Source organism: Artemia franciscana, chromosome 17, assembly GCF_032884065.1.
Source record: "Artemia franciscana chromosome 17, ASM3288406v1, whole genome shotgun sequence".
NCBI lineage: Eukaryota > Metazoa > Arthropoda > Branchiopoda > Anostraca > Artemiidae > Artemia > Artemia franciscana.
This window is the reverse complement of record NC_088879.1, coordinates 20365902-20387367: the sequence shown is the minus strand read 5'-3', so window position 1 is coordinate 20387367 and position 21466 is coordinate 20365902. Positions and strand designations below refer to the sequence as shown.

Sequence of the window (21466 nt, the reverse complement as noted above, 5' to 3'; positions counted from 1 at the left end):
TATAAGCATCAACCGAGCATGCTGTTCAGATCAATTTCATTCATCTGCCAAGGAGGTGGCATCCCAGTTGATGGATGGCTATTAGACTTCCGTAGTGCTGTTAGATTTCAATGCCAAGATCCCACTACTGACACCATGCAACGATTGTGGTTAATGCATTTATTTAACCGAAGCTTCTATAAGGAAAAGTGAGCAATATGAGTAAGCATAGCACACATGCAAGGATAAACATAAGCACTAGCAAAGCAATCATGATCACTAAAAGGATTAGACCTTCGCCAAGCTCTTCTCTCTACTGAATCAAATGCTTGCTCGTGATCCATAAAAACTGAGGACCAAAGGTCTTTGATATTAATTTATCAGAATTCAGTGCAAGCGCTGTGTGGTTTACAAGTCTACAACTTCCTCGAGGGGTGCCGCTCCACAAGTGGGAAGAGAGTTGACTGCAAGGTCCCCAGTCTTGCAAGTATCACAACAGGGTTAAGGAAGCCCTTTGCAGAGACTGCTGTCCACATAGATCTGGATCTTAAGCCCTGCTGCAGTTGTCCTAATATAAAGTATCCTCCCATCATGGTGTTCTGCGTCCCCATGAAATTTAACCCATTCCTATAAAAAAATTTGTAACTCACTGAACGTGTTCATAAGCCCACAGGCTCTACTGAGTGAACATTCGAGGAGTCTTTTTCTTCTCCTGCCTATATTGATGGCTCCCGGGCAAGGATGCTCCCGTTTTTATTTTGGACCCCTAGGGACTAGGTCCCCTCTTAGTCAATTATAGATTGGGGAAATTATAGATTTGCCAATTGACAAAGCTTACGATGAAATCTTCCATAAAGAAAAATAATTTTCTCGTGGGTATGGTTTCACTGAAGACTTTTTGTAAAATTTGTAGAATTCTGACTCTTCATCTAAAAAATCGAAACATGCACAGAAAGTAGTTTCTAGCTAACGTGATTATTTAATCACGTCGACTTTTGGAAAAAATGGTTTTGCTGTAGTGAAAGAATAAACTAAAGATGCTTTCAGAAGAGATTATTTTCTTTTGATAGACAGACTGTGCTCCAAATTTGAAAGCCAATTCATAAATACTTTTCTGCTGTTAGAGTTAATCTTTAGTTTAGATGTTAATTCACTGCACTTTCTCGACACTATCCGATTAGCTAGTGTAGCAGTATATTACAAGGACGTTTAGATAGAAAAAACCCTGTTAGACTTGTGAAAAGATCTTGCGAAAAGAGATGTCATGTTTTTAGCTAATATCTAAAAAAATCTGTTGAACTTCACAATTGTCCGAAGACAATGTCAAATTCTGAATGATCTGATGTTCATGTTTATTGTAAGTCTTTTGTAAAATTATTGGATCTTGATGGTATGCTTAATATTTTTTGAAAAATACCACCTTGTCGATTTCCAGTGTTGCACCAAAGCTAAATATTACTCTCAAACACCAGTTTTATTTATATTCGCTTATCGCTTTTGTTTTCTTTTATAAAATTAATTTTAACTATTAATAGTCAATTTTGGGAGAGGCATGTGCTAGAAATAATATTGATCTTTAATAACTTTTTATTCTAGCCACTTTAAGGAGCCCACTTCTGCAAAAATTACTTAGCCTCCCCTTACTTCAGAATAAAATTACTGGAATGGGTCTTATCAACCCAAAAAACAGTCCCTGTAAGTTAAAATCTTGTTTTTGAATTTTTACCCAATTACTATGTTTCCGCGAATTGTTAGCCAACCATTTTTGTTAACTGACGACTCAAATTTTGCAATTCTAACAAAAACCGTTAGCATTAGCTAGCATTATCGGCTAATAATTTCAAGGAGAAAAATCCTCCTACTCTCCAAAAATTTTCACCGGGTGATTTTGATTTGCTATAGAAGTTTTCCAACAGTACAAGCATACGCTAACAATTTAAGTTTCCTCGTTGAAACATAATCCTTAGTTATAATGAACCAGCTTGCAAATTTCTAGACTCTTATAAAAATATCCAAGGTTTGAAATGAAGAAAACTAAATTTTGGTTCTTATATTTTTGTAACAGGAAAATTTCATTGGGAAATATTTTGAAAATAGTCTTTTTTGGCTTTCTTTATAATTTGTAATTTCGATCATTTTGGCTGAAAAACCCTAACAGTCTATGTTGTACCGTTAACAACGCTGGCGGTAAAGCATCTTAAAGCAATAATAATGAAATCAAAGATTTATGGCTTTTTCGAATTTTTTGTTTAAATTAAGGGCTTTTTTGCTCTGGTCTTGGCTGTATTTAACTATATTTTGGAGTATTTTGTTTCTGATTATATTGACCTATCTGAAAGCTCCAATAGAACTGGCTGACAAGTTTAAAATGGGTAAGTGGTCTAAGGATTTAGGCTTACTGGCTTTGCCTATCTAAAACCTCCTGTAAATGTGAAATGGTAAGCTATTTCTGAAGGAAAAATTATAAAAAAATTCAAGTTACTACCATTATCTACCTTATTTTCTGTTATTTCCAAATATCGTGGCTGTTTTCTGACAATGCCCCCTCCCCTCCAATGTTCCTAGATATACCCCTAGGGTTATGCCTATTTAAGAAACTAAAAGTGGAACACTCATAAAAAAAGTTGAAGCCTTGAATTGATGCTGTTGAGAAGGAAACATTAGGAAAACAATGCTTAGGCTACAAAATAAATAGAGCTAGTTAACACATTTTGACTTTCATTCTGTTATTCTTTGCACTCAACCCTAGGGAAACATTAGGAAAACAATTCTTAGGCCACTTCATAATATACAAAATAAATAGAGCTAGTAAACACATTCAGACTTTCATTCTGTTATTCTTTGCACTCGACCCTGCCCTTAATGTGCAAATATATAGCCTGAATTATATATTAGCCCTGTGTTTTCTATTTCTTGATTTTGTCTCCTTTGATCCACTTTACAGGTAGATAGATAATGGATATTTTGTGACTGCCTGACAATGTCCATTTCAGATTACAAACTTCTTTGAACATGGACAAGAACAATGGCTTTAATTGTAACTATGATTGGTGTAAATTAATATGAGGCCAGTTGAAGACCCATCACCACCCTCAGCCTATAGCTAGGGTAAGACCCCAAATACTCAACCAGTGCCTAATATTGGCCAGATATTCTGATTCAAAAGTATCTTTGGTAAAATTCTAGTTGATTGACTTTTGGCTATCTCAGAAAAGGGTTAGGTTATAAAAATAAAACTTTCAGGGATGGGTCTATAGGCTAAAGTAGCCTATGTCCCAGGAAGGTATTTTGAAGTAGCCACCTCTACTCCTTCTCCCTCTAGAGGGCCCTGAAATTTGCCTACATGATAGGTCTATACCTAGGTATAGGTCTATACCAGGTGAAATTTTGACAAAACAACATTTTACCTTAATTTTCAATTACCAGTTGCCTTTAGTTCTGAAAATGCTATTCCTGTTATTTGAGTAGAATTCTGAGTGATATCAATGTTTTTTTTTTTCAAAATTTAGGAAATGTATTTGCATATCTTTAAAACCTTATAGATTGAGCAAAGTTATAAAACTGAAAACAATTTTGTTATGCTTCATTTAAGCAAATGATCTATTTTGCAAGGTTTCACTTTTATAACATACATATTTTAAAGGTCATCAAAGGTCAGGGCCCTCTAGAGGGAGAAGGAGTAGAGGTGGGTACCCCAAAATACTGTTCTGGGACATACTTTAGCCTTTAGACTCATTGCTGAAAATTTCATTTTCCTAACCTAACCCCTTTCCAAGATAGCCAAAAGTCAATCAACTAGAATTTTACTGTATCTTTCCTATATATAATGGGCTGGCTCCTAATCTTGGACATTATATAAGATAGTTTAGACTAGGGTATAGGCTATTGTGATTGACTCATGGTTAGCTTTAGATCAGTTAGAATTGACTGACAACACTTTGGAAAACATCTTGTTTTTCAACATTTAAATTTAGGCAAAATTTACCTCTACACCATAGCCTGTTTAAATGTAATTATTTAATTTCACAAAACATGTTATAGATTAAATCTACCCAAGGTTTACAGTGTCTATGATTAGTATATATTATTCTAGCAAAGATCTTGTGTCCAAGCTTTAAATTTATGGTTGAGATTTGGCTCTACTTTTGTGCATAAGTATATTCAAATTCTGAATGTTATATAATTATTACAATATTACAGCTATCAGATTGTTAAGAAGATTTTGACACATCCATTGGCAAAACAACCCACTTTCTAGGTGGTATGATAGAGATTTTTTAATGTTTTAGCAGTTTTATCTAAAGAGTTGATTAGCTGGTCAACTACTGAATATCTTACCATAGAATTCAAGATATAACTTCAGTCATTACAGTGGGCTCTAAAACAAAAGTAAATAGTGTAGAAATGGGCCAATCCTAAAAATATAGCATGGATGAAACAATGCTAATTGTGGAAACAGAAGTTTAAGCAGTTCCAGATTAAAAAAAAAAAAAACTCCTTGAATCCAACTTAAGGAAAGGAGCAGTTCAGTTTTGCTATGATTTACCAAAATAGGACCAAAACAAATATAAAGCACTTGTTATAGAGCTTAAGGAGAGAACATCTGCTGGTGAAGAAAATCTTTGAATCTGTGACTTCTGTATTGTGTTGAAAAAAGGGTAGAATTTCTACAGATATTGAACTCCAAGTTTTAAACTGTGTAAATATGAGTGCTACTGAAGACATAAGTAATATCTTTACCAAGAAACTTTCATCCATGATCAGTGATAAGTCACTAGAAAGCAAAACAAACTGCTACAATGCCATCCCAATTGCACTAACAACCACTTTAAGTGTAACAGATGAAGACCCAGGTCAGCAAAGAAAAATGACAAATGGCCAACCAGAGTAATCAACACCAGAAACAAATAAATCCAGGTTATTTTGCTCTAATTACTAATATTGATCACCTTATTAATAAAGTAAATGAGTTGAAATATGTGAATTATTTTAAGAATTGAGATATGGTCCCATTGACTACAGTTTGTCTCAAGTCTAGTATTAACACGCATCAAGATTCCTATCTTAAGGTCTTGGGCTATGGTATACAGTGGTACACATTATAGTATACAGTTATTACACTTCCCTGGTAACTCATAATTTGTTGAATATCTGTTAGGGTATTGATAATGAAGTAGTAATAACCAGAGTAGGCTGTATCTATAGAAGTTTATTGGCCTCAGACTGCCAAGAAACCATGCAGACTATAGAAAATGCTATGAATCACACATGACGCCTACTTATAGCTGGAGATTGTAAATCTCCATTCCTCACATGGAAAGACAGACACTTTTGTCTACTTTCACTGCAGAAAAATCACAGATCAGTCAGACTTATGCCCAAACCTAAAACACTGCTTTTGTGACTCCCCAAATGCACAAGACTCCCCAAATGCACAAGGAAAGAAATAGGAAAGTGTGATACTGGAGAAAGTACAATTAAGGAGGAAAGAGGAACATTATAAAAACTTGGCAAAAGCTTCAAACAAACTGTGCAACCCCATACAAGTTCTGAATCCAAAGTAGATTGCAAAAGTAAGAAAAACCTGAAGAAGTACTATAAGTTGTATTCAGTAGAGACCATAGTATACATTCAATAAAATGACTCTGTACATATGGTGGCAGGGATGTAGCTTGCTTGAAGGATATTGCAAAGCTTCTCAACAAGCAATTTGTGTTTGTTATTATCTGTAAACCAGAGGGTCCTTTTTCTTGTAGTCCACCCTATGACATCCCTAATCTGATGTCACCTACTCAGCTCTTCCCTCCAGTTGTCCAAAAGTGACTTGAAGGACTAGATGTCAACAAATCAACAGGTCCTGATAAATTGCATCCAAGACTACTGAAGGAACCTACCAAAGAAATTGTACTACCTCTGTGCAATGTATTCCAATTGCTTCCTGGCTTAAGAAAGGTACCCATAGACAAGAAGCTGACCTGTGCCACCCCAATATTCAAGGAAAATGACCATATTGAACCAGAAAACTACAGAACTGGTTGAGACCAATTTTCTCTTGGCATACAACATTGTAACAGGCCACTTGGAGTAAAGGAACCCTGCAGAATTATTGAATCTGACTAAGGCCTTTGCCTCAGATTGAAACTTATGACAGCAGTTATCCCCCTTTGCAGGTCTTGTAATTTTAATGGCCATTGCCTATTTGAATGCTAATGTCTGCACAGTTTACCCTTCAATGTAAACAGTTGGAATGCTTCAGACATCACAAAATCTCACTATCAGCCAAGAGTCTAGCTGACCATACCTGCACACAGAGCACAGAACTCAATGTATATCCTTTTATAATTCAACTCCTAGAATCAAAAGATTTACTGCAAGAAATCTGAGCAGATTCAAGATAATTAAGACAAAACCTATTCAGTAGCTTTGTTTATCTCACTGAGTGAGTCAAAAGGAAAAGGACTGAATAGTCTTGACTGAAAAGCCCATGTTTGCTGAAATAGAAGAAAAAGGAAGAAGAATAGCTACTCACACAGATGTAATCAATTAGAGTAGAGTCCCCAAGGGCACTGTTTTGGCTCTTACCAAATTCCTCATAGACATCAACAATATGGTGAATAGGATTGAAAATCACATCACTATCTATGATGATGAGTCCAAGCTGTTTAGACTCACAAACCCTGTAGTGTGACCTTCTTAAAATCTGAACATGGCCACAAGTTTGGCTACTTGAGTTCAACATGTCAAAGTACAGTGTCCTTTACTTTGGTAGCAACTCATTACTTAAGACAAATCTCAAAGAAAGAGATCTAGGAGTACTGATAGATAAACAACTAAGATTCCATGGCCACTGGCAACAAACAGTCTTAAGAGCAAATTCAAGCCTTGGTGTCCTCAAACACCATAACTAGCTGCTCCCACAGTCTTTCTAAGGCTGTAGTCAGCCTGGTTTGAATTTTATTCAAAATTATTGAATGATATTAGCCTATTGAAGGGGTTTCAAAGGTGTATCTACTAGCTTGCATTATCTCCCTTGCAATAAGAGACTGGAGTGCCTGCAGCTGCCAACTTTCGTTTTCAGATGTTGGAATTGCTTGCTATGGGCCCCTGAATGAGTTGGATGCTAGGGCCCCGTTGGTTAGGGTAGGGGCTACTGGTGAAATTGGATGCTAGGACCCCATCAGAATTAACTGCTAGGGACCCCTGTTGGGATTGCTTGTTAGGGCCCAGTGTTGTGAAGGCCCTGAAGATTTTTCTTTGGCCTTTTTGAGGGTTTTTTCTAAGAATCAAAGAAACAATCTTAGAAATCCTAGAGTAAAGAAGCCCCTGGAGGTTTTTTAAAGAGTCAAAGAAACTATTACGTAACAATCTTAGAAATCCTGGGGTAAAGAAGCCCCTAAAAGTTTTTTCCCTAGCCCTTGTAGATTTTTTTAAGTAATTAACACGTGCTTCATTTAGAAAACATTCCCTATGACATAATATGCACCTGCATCTCTTAGAAAACATTCCCTATGATGCAATCTCATGACAATTATGAAAATGAAGGATATGCAACCTTGGATTCACTACATCACAGCCAGTATTTTCAAACCAGTTTTCAATAGTAGACCAAAAATAGCGACGAAGACCACACTGCCTTTCCATAACAAACAAATACAATGTAGAAACAATAGGGAAAGTTTTTTCAAGACAATGGAAATTATTTATGTAGATATTTCGGCCCTATGTCCAAGGGCCGTCTTCAGCACAATACAATACTATATATATATATAAAAGAACTTACATCAAATTGTGAGAATTAAAACTGAATATAAAAACACTTATTAAAACAATTTTTTTTTTAAAATATAGCCCTAGCATCCTTACTTCAGCGAAGTTCAACCAGGACTGGCGAAAAGAATGAAATGAAGAAATATAAACTCATTCAAACTAAAGAGAATAAAATGATTAGATGCAATTTCTTAAAGCTAATCTTGCTTGTTTAGCAGCCTGTCTCAAAGGCCTTTTCATAGTTGGTTCAGTACTATTATAAATTGGTTTAGTAAAATATTTTGTTAGATCATTTTTAATTAAATTTGAGTATAAAGAATTTAGTGAGTATTCCCCCAAGTCCCTGTTCAAAGAAATATTTTTATTTATTTTGAGATTAATTTCAATTGATTCTCAAACCACCTGTTTTATTCCCAAATCATTACTAATGAGTGAAGAGTTTTCAAAAAGTATCATGTGGGACGGATTATTAAATATATGCCAACCTAGAGCAGAATCAAAGGAATTGTTGGATCCATTTGAAATTAAGGCCTTGTCTATGTCATTTTTATGCTGTTGTAACCTTTTGTCTAGATTCTGATGGGTCCTGCCGACATAGTATTTTCCGCAATCACAGGGTAATACTAGCAAATATTTACGTCGAGAATCTTGAGAATTGGGCATTGAATTCTTATTTTCTAAAACATGTCTATTGGGGTCGTTATATGGATGACGTAATTTCACTTTGGAATTATGGGGAAGCTGAACTTCGGGGCTTCTTAGATCATCTTAACACTTATGACCGAAATTTGCAGTTCACCCTTGAAGTTGAAATTGAAAATAAACTACCGTTTTTAGATGTATTAATTATTCGTAATGCTGATGAACTGGATTTTACTATATATCGAAAGCCAACACAAAACAATAGATATCTTCACTTTAATTCAAATCACCCCCCACAAGTTAAAAGAGCAGTTGTAATTTCCCTCATTGATCGTGCCCTAAATATTTGCTCCCATTCATATATAAATGCAGAAATAAATTTTATCAGAGATATTCTTTTTGGTAATGGATACCCCATTCCTTTTGTAAATAAAATAATTAGCCGTAGAATAAAAAGACATTCTTGTAAAATCGAAGAAGATACTTCACAATGTGAGGCTATTGATAAGCCCTCAAATATTGTCTATCTTCCGTATATCCCAAAGATTACAACAAAATTAAAAAATATTTGCACAAAAAATAATCTGTACGTAGTTTTTACTAATAATTTTAAAATCATCAATTTCTTAAATTCGGGTAAAGATAAGACCCCAGTTACTCGCCAAAGAGGGGTCTATCAAATACCTTGTGATTGCAGAAAATACTATGTCGGCAGGACCCATTAGAATCTAGACAAAAGGTTACAACAGCATAAAAATGACATAGACAAGGCCTTAATTTCAAATGGTTCCAACAATTCCTTTGATTCTGCTCTAGGTTGGCATATATTTAATAATCCGTCCCACATGATACTTTTTGAAAACTCTTCACTCATTAGTAATTATGTGGGAATAAAACAGGTGGTTCGAGAATCAATTGAAATTAATCTCAAAATAAATAAAAATATTTCTTTGAACAGGGACTTGGGGGAATACTCACTAAATTCTTTATACTCAAATTTAATTAAAAATGATCTAACAAAATATTTTACTAAACCAATTTATAATAGTACTGAACCAACTACGAAAAGGCCTTTGAGACAGGCTGCTAAACAAGCAAGATTAGCTTTAAGAAATTGCATCTAATCATTTTATTCTCTTTAGTTTGAATGAGTTTATATTTCTTCATTTCATTCTTTTCGCCAGTCCTGGTTGAACTTCGCTGAAGTAAGGATGCTAGGGCTATATTTAAAAAAAAAAAAATTGTTTTAATAAGTGTTTTTATATTCAGTTTTAATTCTCACAATTTGATGTAAGTTCTTTTATATATATATATAGTATTGTATTGTGCTGAAGACGGCCCTTGGACATAGGGCCGAAATATCTACATAAATAATTTCCATTGTCTTGAAAAAACTTTCCCTATTGTTTCTACGTTGTATTTGTTTGTAATAGTAGACCTATTTATTTTGTTGAAGGCTGTTGCTTTTTTTCATAGAGATTTAAGCCATATTTAATTATCTTATATCCCATACAAGAGGCCATTCAAAGAAACTTCCTAAATGCCATGTGAAAACTAGAATGCGTCAAAACTTCTTCTCTGAAAGGATTGTCAATGACTGGAATTCCCTCTCCAAGTCTACAATGTCAGCAACTTCACCTATAACTTTCAAGAAGTCACTGGATAGCGAGTGGTCATGCAGGAACTGGAAATACAGCTGGCAAGATCCAGATCAGTAACAGATGTCAGTCATCATCACTCACAGAGCAACACAGATCCATTGGACCTTATCACTCTGAAGTGCGAATTAAGGTAATTAAGGTAATATCCTGCTCTATCTATCCAGAAAAGAACTGCACACCTCCAGCTTCCATAAAGCTGCTTGGAATTTCTTGGAATTATGATGTCCAAATCATCTTATAAATATACATAAACAGTAGCTGCATTATACAACGAGTTTATTTTGCAAAATTATTGCCTTATCAACTAAGTTGCAGAGCATGGGGCTATTTGCTAAAATTTATTAGCTTAAATTTTAGATAAAATAGTTTTTTCATAGGCCTAGGCTACTTTGAAAGTAGGCTGGGTAAAAGTTTAGGCTAGATAGGCCTTAACTTAGGGAATTTTCTTTTGGTTGACCATATCCAAAGGAAACTTGCTGATAAAATTAAAGTGGTGCCATTAGATTCTCTATTTCATGCTCTTTCCAAATATCATGGTTGCTTTTCTGTAATCCACCCCTCAAGATCCCAGATATAGACCTAGGGTATAAAACCCCCCAGCAAAACAATGAAATTCCTACTATAATCTGCAGTGTAGATATTAATTTACGGGTTGATCACTTCTAAAGGAAGCATGTTAAACAAATAAAAGTAGTACCATTATATCCCTTATTTTTTGCTCTTTCCAAATAGAATGACCAATTCTCTTACAATGTACCTCTACCCCCCCCCCACCCTGACGTTATCTATACAACCATAATGATACGTTTCTGGATTATTTTGACTGTCATGTTACATCATCTTCTTTGTTAAATCAGGTATTTTGCATTTGTGATTACTGCACTATTGGATAAAAATATGATTTTAAAATCTGGAAAGCAGTAGAAGGAAACATGATAATCTGATTAGTAGAAACATAACTGCATATTATAAAGTAAGAATTTCATTATTTCAGTGTCTTCTTTTAGTTTTTTTTATACATCCTAGAGCAATATCTTGGACCACCAGGGAGGTTGGGTACATTGTCAGAAAAGCAACCGTGATTGGAAAGATTGTCAGAAAAGCGACTGTGATATACGAAAAGGGAATATAATAAGGAATATATTGGGACTACTTTTATTTTATTAGTGTTTTTCCTTTATATGTGGTCAGACAAAGCAAATTTATCTTTTTTGTGTTTTTTTTAGCAGTGTATCATATATTTAGAAACTAGATGTATTGCACTTTGAACTCTCAAAACCTCGAAATTCATTCATTTTCATCTAACACACTCAAATCATCTGCAGAATCTAAATATAAGGAAATTTACCATCATTTTTTTTGGAAAATTGGATTCCAATCTCTCCCATAGCATTTGCTATGTTCCTTAGGACAAATTACATAAATCTGGAGATAGAACACAACCTTTTTTACCTCCTGATTCAATGCCAAGCCAGCTGCTAATCTTGACACAGATAAACCTCATATAGTAAATTACAGATACCCTTATTAATAATTGTAAGAAGGTAAAGCCATGGGTTTCTAAGGGCTACCAGTAGAGCAAAACATCCAAAGCTTGGCCAAATAAAGGGCCCACTGCAAATTTTAATGCAAAACTTTGTTTTATAAAGCTATTTTGTATTCTGTTATACTGACAGTAAAAGTATTTCTTATTTAATTATGGATTAATTCTTTTTTCCACTAAATAGGAAATTGTACACAAAATGGGACCTTCTTTGTGTATGTTTGAAAGAAACAAGACTGGCCAACTAGTGAGTTGTTATATGTCATCATGTCCAAAAGAAAAGGACACCAATTAATAGTTAATCGAGCCCTAGGTTGTCCCCCAAAAAAAACTCCCCTAATGGCTGTAATTTCATTACTGTAATTACGTTTTGTGGGTTGTCTAACAGGTAGTAGATCTAGCTGCTACACAAAGTGCTTCAAGTCATTCATGCTTAATTCCCTTGATCTAGTGTGAGGTTATATTTACTGTTGTTTAAAACATGGGCTTTTAAGCTCTTTAAACTTATTTGCCCATAACCAAGAAAATTTATTCTGGAAGTATGTAATCTTTAATTTATAATCTATAATTCTTATACTTATGATAAAAATTTAAAATATTACTGTTATATGAGTTTTTGTTTGTTTGTTATAGTTAGCGTCCTGATAACCCAGATTATGGGGGTGCATAAACCTTGCTCAACAGTAAGTCCAAATAGCCCCATACTTCATGACTAGGTCAATAAGGCAATAAATTTTGCAAAATTTTTGTACATAAGAAATGGCTGCAGAAGGTTGGGAATCCCAGCAACCTGGCGTGTAAGCTGACAATGTTCTCATGACAGAACTTAGTTTGAAGATCTGGTGGTGTAAAATGGTTGGACCAAAGCCATACCTAACCTTATGGGAACCTCACAGTTGGAAATGCTCATCTCTTGATTGCTAGTTTCATTTACAAACACAGAAACGTTTACAACAGCAACGTCTAATAGAACTAAAAACACTGCCATTGGTCAGTGGTGTGTTCTATGGCTTGTGGTATAGTTCTTGCATTTCTGGTCCAAACTGTCAACTCCACTTGTCGTTGAGTTGTAAAGTGCAATAATTACTGGTTTTCCCATGTAATCGTCAACTTTAGGTGTGTGATGTATCAATGGTATCAACACAATGGCCTTGCTTTTCTTTGGCACATATGAAACCACTGTTTTATCACTTTTAAAGCCAAAGAGTGAACTCCCTTCCTGGCAAGTTTTGTTTGGCAGGAAACTGTCAGGTATATCACGCTTGTTTTTCTTTACAGTCCTTACATAGGTCAGCTTCTGCTTTAGAAGCTCTTCCACGAGCTGAACATAACTGTACCAATTGTCGGCTGTGATATTTCTGCCTTAGCCAGAGATGGTCCTTGTCAAAGTAAGAGCTGTCCTAGTTGGTACCAAAAGATTGCAGCTTTGTCTCCTTTCCACTGTAAATGAACACATCACAGAGGTAGAAAGTACGGATATCTGCTAGGCACTGCATTTTGATGCCGTATTTGTTGGGTTTTGTTGGAATGTACATGCTAAAATGATATTGGCCTCTAAACCTGATAAGCATCTCGTCGATGGTGACAATTTCTGAAGGAGAGTAAAGTTTGCTGCAGTTTTCAACAAACTGCTCGTAAATATCGAATATTGGTGCAAGCGGCGTTTCTCTTGCTAGACGGGAAAATGGATTGTCAAAGCCATGGCAGGTCTTAATATAGAGGAACATTTTCAGGTTCTTGATCATTCGAAAAATATCTCTCCCAGTCCCATCGATGGCAAACAAGCTAGTTGCATCTTCGTTTCCTGACTTGAAAACTCCGGCAAGGTATATGATACCAAAAAAAACGGAAGTTCTACCCGATTAATTGCCTTTGTAAATGTCTGCTTATCCAGTAGATCGGCTGCAGAATTTGCACAACAGAGATCCATTTTTTTGCTGGTGTGTTCCACGACTGCATCAATAATATTTTCAGGGAAAAGAAGACCCCAAGCAGTTTCTGGTTGCAAAGGTTGACCTGTGCATGCTGGTCCTTTGGGACCAGCTCGTTCAGTCACGATGTTTATAGCTCTGGTTTCACTCAGGACTGGTGCACTTTTTGACCACTTTGTTGTTCTGTCACATCCTAGTAGTACATCCTTGGGAATTCATCTTTTGGTTCTCTGAGAAAGAGGAAAATCATCAAGGTATGGCTGACCTGGAGCTGGTGATGGCTGTTCTACGAATTGACTTGAAGGAGTGGTAGCTTCATTGGATTCTTCTGCGCTTTCTTCTGATGATGAAATTTCATCTGGAATAAGGTTTTCCTGTTCGTAATTCGATGGTCTGTAGTCATTGTTGTTCCGGGTGTCGAATCCAGTTGATATATCGTCATCTTCTTCAAGTATCTGAATGATATCTTCCTCTGTAAAGCGCTTCTTAGCTCGGGTATCTATTCTTTCTCTAAGGGTAAAGTAAATATGAAAATTTTTCTTATGAGTCACTTTTCCACACTGAAATCTGGAAGAAAAGGTAAAAAAGGCCAAAACCGAGAAATTAAAAAGTAAAATCCAGCTAGAATTTACAAAAAACCAAATAAGTCATTCTTTATAATGGCAGAAGTCTGCAGTACTAGCAACAAATCACATATTTTTCAAAAACCCAAATCCTCATTTTTCATTTTTTTTGTAACTTTAATGGCAGGGTGGGGTCAAAATGACCCCAGACCACTCTTATCTCCTCTGCCTTTGGTGCCAGCTACTCGACTGATGGTATGCTTCAACAGCACCAAGTTTCTGGAGAATACACGAGAAAACAGCGCTTTGCTCCTAACCGCATAGGAGGAACATACTCTCAAAAGATCTTAAAAGACCCCACCCTACCAGTTAAGGGTTAAAGAATGAACTATGGTAGAATTTATCTGTTTTGTAGCTGGTAAAAGACTGTTGACATCCTTATAAAATTGTCTTTTTATTTTATATATGCTATTTAAGGATTTTTCCTCTTCTAATACTATTTTTGCGTCAGTTTTGTATTTTTGATAAAATGCTAGCATTTCAGAACTTCATAAAAAGATGGAAATATCAAGAGCCAGTTTATTTGAGAACATTTCCCAAAAAGAATGTAGCATAAACTGTGAAGCAGTAATTTTCTTTTGTTTTAAGTTTTATGGTCTGTTAGTTTATGGTCGACAAAAGGCTCTGTTAGTTTCAACTCCAGACTCCAAACTGTTCCTAAGATATTGCTGTTATGCCCTTTTGACAACCTGCATACAGGTGGCGTGTTGTGATTCAGTTCACCTACCATTCAGTTCATATACTAGTAATAATAATAGTAATAGCAGTAGTCGTAGTAGCAACAGTAGTATTAGCCTATTGCCCTTAGGCATTTGAACATCCCTCTCATCAACTCCTGGAAGCTCCAACGTAATACAATTAGCCATTGCTGATTTGTCCTTTTGATAACCTGTATGTTCATATGCATCTTGAAATTTTTATCTCAATATTCTTAGCCTTACAAGCTATTGCAATAGATGTAGTAGTTGAAGTAGTAGTAAATATAGCACTGATAGCAGTATTAGTAGTAGTGTGCACCTATTGCCTTTTGGTCAGATAATCTTCTTTTTTAACATTCTCTTGTTAGTTCCAACTTAATTCCCAAATCAATTCTTGTGACACGCTCTTTTAAAAATGTACATACACATAGCGTCTTTTGATTTAGTTCAAATTTCCCATCAATTGTAGATGGATTAGTATGGTAGTAGTAGTGGTAGCAGAAGTAGTGGTGGCAGTTGTAGTAGTAGTGGTAGCGTACAAAATATTGCCTTTTTGATCATCTCCCTTACCATTTCCTGAAAGTTCAAAATTAACAAGACGAAATCTTTCCTGGATATGTTGCCAAGTACTGTTCACTCTTTGATTCGAAAATTAAAGAAAAAATCTTCCTCTGGTGTTGATTTTATTTCAGCAAGGCACCTGAAACTTGCAGGTTCTTCATTCGAGCTTCATTTAGCACTACTGCTTTGGATGATCCTTGTTTGTGGTGTAGTCCCTTTGCAATTTTGTATTGTACAAATAACTCGCATCCTTAAAAAGTGCAAAAAAGACGCTTCTCTGTGCAGTTCTTATCGCCCCATTACCATCTCATGTACTACTTTCAAGCTCTTTGAGTCTTCTTTGACAAGAGATATTGAAGAAAATTGTTCCACCCCTCCTCGTCAGTTTACGTACCAACGAGGCTTGGGCAGAGAGCATGCTCTCTTTCTACTTATAAATGTGCTGAAAGATATTGAAGAAAGAGGTGATTTCCCAGTCCTATGTGCACTCGATGTTGCAAGAACTGTGGACTTGTGTATCTTTTCGCAAGTTTTGCTTGAGGCCCTTTTGAAAGGTACTGACGCTGCATTAATCACTTGTTTAAGATACATGTATAGAAATCTGAAGACTGGGATTAAAGATGGTAGTCAACTATTTCCGATTCTGAAAGGTGTACGCCAAGGAGCTCCGACTTCTCCAGTTTTGTTCAATAATTGTGTTACTGGTGCTCAGGATAAGCTGAACTGTACTTTTATCTTCAAAGGAGTTGATCTTTCGTTAGTTGCGTTTGTAGATGACCTACTAAACCTTTCCTGCACTTTTCAAGGATGCTCTTCAACCTTTGAATTTCTTTTAGAAGAGTACGAACACATTGGTTTGAGCTTTAATACTGATAAAACAGTTGTTCTACCATTCAACTATAAAGGGAATAGAAATTCAAAAAGTCTATCTGGCTCTGAGGTTTCTTTTGCTAGCCGCCTTACTTACCTGGGCATGCCTATTGGAGCAAACCCGAAAGAAACTGTAAACCTGGCAATTAAAAATTATGCCAGTAAGATCCGGGCTGCGTATGCCTCCCTGGCGTCAAACGTTTCGTGTCTAAGAAGAGTTCACCGTTCTCACTTATATAACAGCCTAACAAAGTATTTAATGGAACTTCGACAAGTAACTCTTTTCTGCAAAGAAATTATCATTTGGTAAACCCAGCTGGTGTTATTGATAAGTCTAAATGTGTTTTCACTACTGAATTCCAGAAGTCTTCCCATCTTTGGTCATTTCTGTTTGTACCTTGTTTGTAGTTCTCAAAGTATGTTTTTATTTCTGTTGTCTTTTTTTGTTTTTTTCTGTTCGTGATTCTTACTCTGTCTTTTTCTGGGCTTTGCGTCCAGTTTTTTGTGATGGGCTATAAATAAAGTGATGATGATGAATATACTCAGTCATTCCTGAGTTACGCCCCTTTACAATCCGTATACACATAACATGTTGTGATTTAGTTCAAGACTCTACTCAACATGCTCGCTTGAATGCTCTTTGTCTTTTTGGAAAGTGAAGTTCAAAATGCACACCTTCCTCAATAATATATACTATATGTAAACAATGAGCCTATTGGCCTGAGAGCTATTGGGAGGTTGATATCCCCAAAGACATAGTTACTGGATCTTGTAATGCTGAACAGAATAGCTCTCTTAAAATTTTAGTCGGATGTGTTTTGGGAATGACAGGCTTGGGAAGGGGGTTGTTCTCCATTCACTTTTAACTCTTAGAAAGGCGCTAGAACGTCAAACTTCCGTTCAAATAAGTCCCCTCCGATCTCCTTGCCCCTGACCTCTCTGGGGTTGTGTCCACCCTGAAAACATTGCTATATGTTCTTTGGACTATTGTGGACAAAATGTCTATCTCACAATTGCACTTGAGGAAAAGAGGATTTTAGGGAGGGAGGATAGTTGCCTTCCGTCAATTTTGACTATTAAAATGGAATTAGGACAATACATTTCCAATCAAATGAACTTCCTCTAAAGTTCACACGACCACCTCCTTCAATAAAAACTTTATATGCCCCTGGGGAATAACCTGAAACTCTTGCCTCCAGATTTGGGGGGGGGGGCTTATAAACCCCAAGGCCTTGTTTTGTCATCTTTGGGCTATTCATCAAACAAAGGGCTATCTCAAAATTTCTATTAGATGCATTTGGGGAAAATACGGCGCGTGGAAGGGGGTGTAGCTGCCCTCCGATCACTGACTCTTTAAGAGGGGCACTAGAACCTCTGATTACCGATTCAATGAGACCCCTCCGAAGTTTAAACGATCTCTCTTTATGTAAAAAGCCTTATATGCCCACAGGGCATAACTTAAATCCCTTGCCCTGAGGGCTGTGGGGGGCATTGTCATCTTCAAATACATAATATTCAGACTTTTCAACTGCGCTGAGCAAAAGTCCTACCACAAAGAGCCTGATTATAATATCAGCCTCACTTCTAACGTACAGTCACGTCTAACAGGGCATTATTCGGCATGATTATTTCATCATAATTAAACTGATATATTGCATGGTTACTGATTTACTCATGGTACTTTACAAATTTCAAGCGATTCGGGGTGTTTTTCCAAGGTAACCAGAGCGTATTGAAACACTACGCTGCCCTAGTAACTTCAGTCTAGTTCAGGTTATATTTAGGTTTTAATTGCTCTCTTATACTTGTCTCTAATTTTTATTTCTTTATTTTTTTATATAATTTGTTTTCGTGTTCTGATTGATATAGTTTGATTGCATGTCGATTTTAAGGATATCTGTAAAGTTTTGAACGTGTTGGATTGCAATTTAAATTTTTGATAAAATTTTAATATTCGGTCAAAATATTTAACCAGTCGCTGCTGCGTGGTATAACCTTTCAATAATGTTTCTGCTAATAAATAAAGGAAGTGTGGGGAATTGGGGGAGGGGATCCAACAATTAAGATTTAAATCCGCCCAATTTTACTCTTCTGTGGTGTTGAAGCTACCCTGGCCCACCATCCTTTGGCTACCCTTTAATATAGGTATACTTTATCTGAACCATTAAACTTATAACTGTGACAAGAGATGCAACCGGAGAAAGGTGATAAAAGCCTGTGAATTGGTCTTTTTGACAGCGCTGTCTTTTTTTTTTGTCAGTGAAGCGGATAAGCAATGTCTTGAAGCATGAATTCCTAGCGTCACCCAAGCACAGAAAAAGCCTGATAAACAACAAAACGCTTGTAAGGGATTTTCCTAGAAAAGGTGCCTGCGTTTGCACTATGCTTATAGCTAAATTGCTCAAGCTAAAAATCTGAATGTTTTGTAAAATAATCTTTAATCATGGACATTCTTATTATAATGTTTTTACTAAAGTACATTTGGATATATGCTTCCTCATGCTCAGGCCTGCTCGAGTGGAGTGAGGGTTGTTTGCCTTTGTAAATAACTACCATATATAAATACATACTAAAATATTAACGCAGTAATGAAGGTGTAGTCTTGAGGGGTTGCCTACTGTCCGCGAACCGGTGTGTATCCCAGACCGTTCCAGACTTTTTTGCCATTCGTGGTATTATTCCATAACTTGGCGTCTCCTTGTGCCGCATGTGGCTAACTTCGTGGTATGTATCACCTATTGTGAGCTACCTTGAACTGAGTGACCCCTTGGGTGCTGTTCTATTTCCATTGAAACTAGGGTAGTACACAAAATATCATTTATTCTCACCGAATATGAGATGCCTAGAATAAGACGCGGTCAATATAAAAATTCCCAACCTCTCATTAAGAGATCCAGCTATGTGGCTTAGTAGTGGTAGAAAGATAGAAACAGCACTTTCAACCGAATGTTGACGATTACAGGTCAATTTGCAGAATGGGTGTTTTTTGAGATTACGAACACAGCATTGAAGGGTGTGGCCCCTTAGAGTGCACTGATGCTAGAGTGGGCAACAGGGTATCATTTTGTTTTGAATAAGAGATGGTTGTGGGTCTCTGGGATAAAGCCTAATCTAGGTGATATCGCTGGGCATAGCTTCTCATTGAACAATTGACCTGCTTAGCGTCACCACAACAGAAGGCTAAAAACAGCCCTGCCAGCTTCACCTTGACAAATGTCACCTAAAACACAGGTTTAGTATCGTCTGAGATCACTAATAGAGTAGTGAATTTGGTTGTTCCTTCTAACCTCCTTGAAGATACGGTGAAAAACAAGGCGTCATTTTGCCTTCCCCTAAGAGACTGTGGAGGATCTCTGGGATTATTCATTGGTGATATGTTTGTTCCAAAGCTTCTTATAGAGAAATCCAAGTGAACTGACTCACCGACGCATAAAGGCGGAAGGTTCACTACCAGCCTAAATCTCGATAAATGTCGGTACGAAGAAAGGAGGCTCTTTGATATTGACTGTTATCAAACGATTGAGATTAAAGCTAGAAATCAACTAAATACATGGCAAGGTGTCATCCTTCCTGCTAAAAATTGTTAGATGGTGGAATAATCAGGGTGTAGGAAACTCAGTGGGCGCACTTTTGTCTTCCAGTCATATGTGATGAAGTTATTGAATAATTCCGGATCAAATAAGTCGACATGTCTTCCTTTCTATTGACACTTTATTGGGAGGGGGGGTATCGGAGGTTCCATGAGCCTATTTTTTCCCTCCAATCATGCAGATTGAAATTTTTAGTTGCATTGAGAAAATAAAATAGGAGTGATTTTTCGCGATTTTCTTACTTAAGAGATTAGATCGTTTCTCAGGAGCTAATGATTCTACTGCATCAATGAGTATTGAATTTTTGATACTTGTATTGGCCATTATACTCTCGAGATTTTGGATCTGCAAAATCAGACAATAACCGGTTTATACCTGTCAGTATTTGAAGAAAATTAGCTTAGGCTCAGTTGAAATCTACGTTGTAGGTATATTTTTTATTGAATATTCATTATATAGATTTGATGTTTAGGTTGTGTTAGTTTAGGTTAGATATTTAATATAATGCATTCTGTGCTTCTTTGCTTTAAGATTATTTTCTATAGTTTCTATAATTTTTTTACTAAAATATTGTATTTTCATCATGTTTCGGTATATTTCATTATTATCAACCTAATCAGTTTTCGAGTCTGTACTGAATAATACACAAGTACTGAATTTTAATACTGAAAAAAGCCCTTAAAGGACCTCTAAAGTGATACATTGTTCCTTATTTTCATTCTTTCTTTATTTCTGTATATTTTTGCGTTTCATTTGCCTCTGATTAACCATGAATTTTGACTTTCTTCGCTCTTATGAGGTTTTCTTGATCCCCGGTTAAATTAAACTTCCTAACCTGTTGCCTATGAAAAAAAGAGATTATCTTCTGAAGAGAATTAGTCTCCGCGCCTGGAACTCTCCATGCGCTTTCTAAATATAATATCACAGACTGATCAATAAAATGAGAGAGGTCTTTAGCTGTTTTTGAATACACTGTTTAATTTTATTTCTAGCGGGAATGTTTCTGAGCACGCTGACCCCCAAATTCTACGTTGCTCTTACTGGCACTTCATCTCTGATATCTGGATTAATATTGGTGAGTTTTTTTTTGTGTTTACTTAGAACTAGCTTGTATTTACAAAGCCTATAGAAAAGATATTCTTTTTATGGATCCAGTAGAAAAGATATTCTTTTTATGGATCCAGTAGAAAATTATTTTCTTTTTATGAACCCCTTAAAATATTTTCAGTTTGGATTGAAGCAATCTGTCTTCTTATTATGTCCAAAATCAAAATCTGGAATTTTATACTGTTCTTTCCAGGTAGTTATTGTGCTTTTAAGTTTTCTTCGGTGGAGTATATTTCAATGGTTATATTCACTGAGGTGCATCTACATTTCAAAAGAAAGGAATGATCAGCCATGATTGGGATAAAGACTTTCGAATGGCTCTAGCTCAAAGATTATTAACTAACAAATTATAGGTTATTATCAGAACGAGTCAGAACGAAGTTCATTATTCTGATGCTTACTTTAATTTTGATGTTTATTTCAAATCTAATTCCTCAAAAGAAAATGAAAATGTCTTTGGGATGCTTGAAAATCTTACTTCCGCATTTTATTTT

The 21466-nt window shown here is 36.0% G+C and overlaps 1 protein-coding gene across 1 annotated transcript in view; it reads left to right on the top strand.

Annotated features, from left to right (window-relative positions):
- The first annotated feature begins 2143 nt into the window (after positions 1-2143).
- LOC136037975 (protein ST7 homolog) overlaps positions 2144-21466 on the top strand; it is a 76642-nt gene continuing 57319 nt past the window's right edge. The window contains exons 1-2 of the mRNA XM_065720866.1: positions 2144-2351; positions 20858-20940. Of these exons, the coding sequence (XP_065576938.1) occupies positions 2207-2351; positions 20858-20940 (228 nt within the window). The 5' untranslated portion in view covers positions 2144-2206. The remainder of the gene's footprint in view (positions 2352-20857; positions 20941-21466) is intronic.